The following is a 4,277-nucleotide window of genomic DNA, read 5'->3' as shown; positions in this document are numbered from 1 at the left end:
GTGTGGAAAGGGCTCACAGTAAATAGGAGGGATATGGGAGCTGTGGGTGAGATTCATGATTAGAGCCCTGCGTTCTGAGGGGATGGAGCTCCCCCCACACATTACATAATTCAACCCCTGCCTACAGAATGATCAGAGAGCCAGGAGCGGGATGCAGTAGGACTGACATGGGAGGCAGGGGGTGTTTTTCCCTGATGTCCCTTTAGACACAGTTTAATTATACCCAGCTCTTTGGTTGCAGTCCTGCCCTTGGCATGCAGTAACCTGATTCAGTTTGCGGACATGATTAAGCAGATGACTGGGAAATACCCCTTTCTGAATTACAATGCGTACGGATGCTACTGTGGACTGGGAGGATCCAAACAGCCACTAGATGCGACCGACTGGTAAGTCAGAGCACAGCCGCTCAGGGCACTGGGAAGCACTACCACCGTTCAGTGCCCAAGCTGCCCTCCTCCCCTCCACAACTGGAGTCGTCAGCATGGCCCTTGATTTGTTAGCAATGGAACAAGTGGTCAGAGCACAGGACTGCGCATGAGGAGAGCTGGGTTCAATCTGCCCACGGGTAAAATGAGGTTACTGCATGTCCACTATTACAGAGGCATAGATTTTGAGGTCGGAAGGGACCATTATGATCATCTAGTCTGACCTCCTGCACAATGCAGGCCACAGAATCTCACCCACCCACTCCTGTATCAAACCCCTAACCTATGTCTGAGTTATTAAAGTCCTCAAATTGTGGTTTAAAAGCCACAAGGTGCAGAGAATCCTCCAGCAAGTGACGAGCTTTAAGACGCTTGGTAGATACCCACAAAAGATCATTGTGATGATTATTTAGTTCAGTAGCAATCAGTGTGATGATTCCCCCCCGCAAGGAGTAACTATTCTGTCAGCATGCATTGTATGACTAATGGCATTTACTTTCAAAACCCAGTGGCATGCCAGGAATTCAAAGAAGGGGGCATTTCAAGGGAATCAAGGAACTGCAAGGAGAGATTGGCTCCAAAACCTGCTTCTGGCTCACTTGTTCTTCTACCTTCAGGAATGCTGTCATTGATATAAGACTCCTCCATGTGTCTCAGCTATGCAGGCGAACATCAAGTTTGACAGATGCATAGGTCTGTGGAGTCCAAAAATAATTTCATAAGGAGAGTAATGGACAGTTGAATGCCAGCAGGTGTTACATGCAAAGACAACAGAAGGTGTCTTCATATCCCAGTCTTGTTGGTCTTTGTTGACTCTGTGTCCAAGCAAGGTGATGTGACTCCTCACAGACAGATATTTGTTTAGTACAAATTTAAACCCTGGTTCCTTAGGTAGATCTAGAATCCATACCATGCCTACCAGACGTCCCACGCACATTTTGTGGGAACACATCAAGTCATCTAAGTACGTGAGGATGTCTTCAGTTCTCAAAGCTTGGGCAAGGACAGTCACCAGCCTCTGAAATGTCCCTGCACGTTCATGAGTCTGAAAGGCAGTGTGCAGAATTGAAACAACCCATAGCATGTCACCAAGGCAGTTTGTACTCAAACCTCAGCTGCCACTTTAATCGGATGGTATCCAGATACCAAATCAAAACTACTCATGTATTTTACTCCTGGGATTTTATTCATTTGAGTGTATCTGATCTGAGGGGCAGTTGCTAGCTAGTTTGAACTGTCTGTGAATTAAGGCTCCTGTAGTCAACACACATCCTCAAATCTCCATTGGGCTTTTTCACAACTACAGTTGAGGATGCTCAAGGAGGCCCCCCTTCAGCTCTTTCAGCACTACCTGATCTGCTGTCTGCACTGATCACGCCAGCATACCTACAAAAGCATAGGCCTCTGACTAGAGATCAAATCTCTCCTGGGAACACTGGGTAATGACTCAGCTACCAGACATTAGTTACAGCAGAGAAACAGGAAATCGATCAGAGCAAATGCTGCATGGTCGGGAGGCAGACAGTGAGCCGCATTGAATCATCCCCTTTGTTGGAGCTCCGCGGAAGGTGACTGGCAGGGGCATGTGTTTAACTCCACTTTCCTGGGGGGCCCTCAATGAAAACAGGGAGGATGTTCTCCTAGATTGTGAGCCCTTCGGGGCAAGCCTTGGTCTCGCTGTGTGTGCACAGCATTTACCCCCTGATGCTCTGATCTCATTTAGGGACCCTGTGTGCTACCGTAATTCAAAGGGCAACTAGTCATGTTTTTCCTGCCACCTCCCAGTGCCATACTAATGCTGACTCTGTTCACACAAGGTGCTGTCGTGCTCACGACTGCTGCTACGGGAAGATGTCAGCACATGGCTGTAAGCCCAAAAGGGAATCCTATTCTTACTCCATCCAGTCGAGAAACATAGCCTGCGGTAAGTGAGAATGTAGAGCCCAGGCATGAACTGAATGGCTTCGCTCTCCGTAGAGACATGGCTGGTGCAAGGATGTTTCGCGCCCTAGGCAAAACTTCCACCTTGCACCCTCCTCCGTCCCTGAGTCCCTGCCCGGAGGTGCCCCCCCCCGGCAGCTCCCCCACTCCGCCCTGAAGCCCCTCCCCTGCAGCAGCTCCACCCTGAAGCACTCCCCCTGTGGCAGCTCCCCACCCCCCGTCCTCTGCCCTGAGGCACCCCCTCCGCCTCCTCCCCGAGCACGCTGTGGCTGCTTCACTTCTCCCACCTCCCAGGCTTGCAGCTCCAATCAGCTTAGGCGCCGCAAGCCTGAGAGGCAGGAGAAGTGAAGCAGCCACTGCGTGTGCGGGGAGGAGGTGGGACAGGGGTAAGATGGGGCGGGGAGTTCCGCTGCGTGCCGCCCCCTCACTTACTTGCTGCAGGCGGCCCTCCCTGCGCCCTCCTGCCCCAGCTCCCTCCGCCTAAATGCTAGCGGCGATCGGGGCGGCCGAAGATCCGGCCACCGCGGTCACTGTCAAAGAAAATGGCGCCCCCCAAATCCTAGCACCGTAGGTCACCGCCTAGGTCACCTAAATGGTTGCACCAGCCCTGCACAGAGACAGACAGTCTCTGGGCCTTGCTCCTCCTGAGCACTCCGGAGACTAGCAGGCTGGAAAATGCTGTTCAACTGGCTAACAAGTGGAATGTGCTTGAAATAGGGAGCAGGCTGTACAAATCCTGGTTATGAGTATTCTTCAAGTGATTGGTTAAGCAAGACAAGCTTCCCTATGGGTGAAACTCACCTCACCCAGAGGGGTCAGGACAAGGGCCTCCATTCTGTTTCTGCCTCACTTATGCCCTGTTTTAAAAACTTGAGCAGCGCAAAGGCCTTTTGGTGGCCCCATGCTCTGGGGTGAATTTCACTCTGAGCTGAGTACAGGCCCAGGGCCCTGCTGAGCCAGAGGGAATACTTTTTCTGGAGCAACTTGGAGACGCTGGCAAACAGGAAGGCTGTACGCTCCCAGTTGTCACATGCAGCATGATTTCTGGCTATTGTCTATTGCCAGGAGGCACTCACCCAGGGAAATCCAGCTGTACATTGGAATCCGGGACAGGGAGCAGAATCTAAACGCCAACCTTCTGCTCCAATAGTGCGGTGGGGCCCGTGCAGAGCTCCAATATGAAGGCTAGGCGCTGTTAAGCTATTTCAAGGTCTTGCATGAGACTTCGCTGGTGTATAGGAGATGTGCCGGCCTTCTGCACCAGGGTGAATTTCACCCTTCGTGCAAGAAAGGAATTGAGCACATTCCTCAGCACGGCATGTGCCTGGCTGTTTTGCCGCCAGCACAAGGCGAGGTGCTCCAGGCCGGCTCGCATCATTCTAACCTTCTCAACAGCAGCATTTTCAAAATGAACAGAGAGACGTTCACCGCAGGCCCCCTGCACCTAGTTATGGAGTCGTGATCTTCCTGTTTGGTAGGAAGTTCTATGCCCCATCTAGGTTGTTATCACAGACACCTCCATAAAGCAGCAGTAGAATTGGTAGGCAAGGGGCCAAACCCAAACCCACTGCAGGCCGTAGAAAGGTTTCCATGGATTACAGCAGGCTTTGGATTGGGCCCAAGTGACTTTCCCACATGTACGATGGCTTAGCTGCAGTACTCAGGCATGCGATGAGAGGATCTGCATATGCTCCAGCAGTCGATTCAAGGTAATTGCCCCAGGCTCTATAGTACTGTTCTCATGAGTCCCTGCTGGTTTATTTTGCAGGAGGGAAAACCTTCTGCCAGAAGCAGATCTGTGAATGTGACAAGGCTGCGGCGCTGTGTTTCCGAAGGACCATCGATACCTTCAACGAAAAATATCGCTATTACCCAAACATTTTCTGCAAGGGAACCACTCCCCAGTGCTAG

At 51.5% G+C, this 4,277-nt stretch overlaps 1 protein-coding gene across 1 annotated transcript; it reads left to right on the top strand.

Moving 5' to 3' along the window:
- Nucleotides 1-282: 282 nt before the first annotated feature.
- LOC115637055 (group IIE secretory phospholipase A2-like) lies at nucleotides 283-4,277 on the top strand. The gene is made up of 3 exons (XM_030537892.1): nucleotides 283-386; nucleotides 2,243-2,349; nucleotides 4,135-4,277. The coding sequence occupies exons 1-3, from the start codon at nucleotides 283-285 to the stop codon at nucleotides 4,275-4,277; spliced, it is 354 nt and encodes a 117-aa protein (XP_030393752.1).

Source organism: Gopherus evgoodei, chromosome 18 (assembly GCF_007399415.2).
Source record: "Gopherus evgoodei ecotype Sinaloan lineage chromosome 18, rGopEvg1_v1.p, whole genome shotgun sequence".
NCBI lineage: Eukaryota > Metazoa > Chordata > Testudines > Testudinidae > Gopherus > Gopherus evgoodei.
The sequence above is the reverse complement of the archived record's forward strand: the minus strand, read 5'-3'. Positions and strand labels throughout refer to the sequence as shown.

Excerpts from the sequence above, each read along its gene's own strand:
- LOC115637055 (XM_030537892.1), top strand. The coding sequence starts at position 283 with ATGATTAAGCAGATGACTGGGAAATACCCCTTTCTGAATTACAATGCG. Across the intron at positions 387-2,242 it reads CCACTAGATGCGACCGACTG|GTGCTGTCGTGCTCACGACT; the intron begins GTAAGTCAGAGC and ends TGTTCACACAAG. Across the intron at positions 2,350-4,134 it reads GTCGAGAAACATAGCCTGCG|GAGGGAAAACCTTCTGCCAG; the intron begins GTAAGTGAGAAT and ends TTTATTTTGCAG.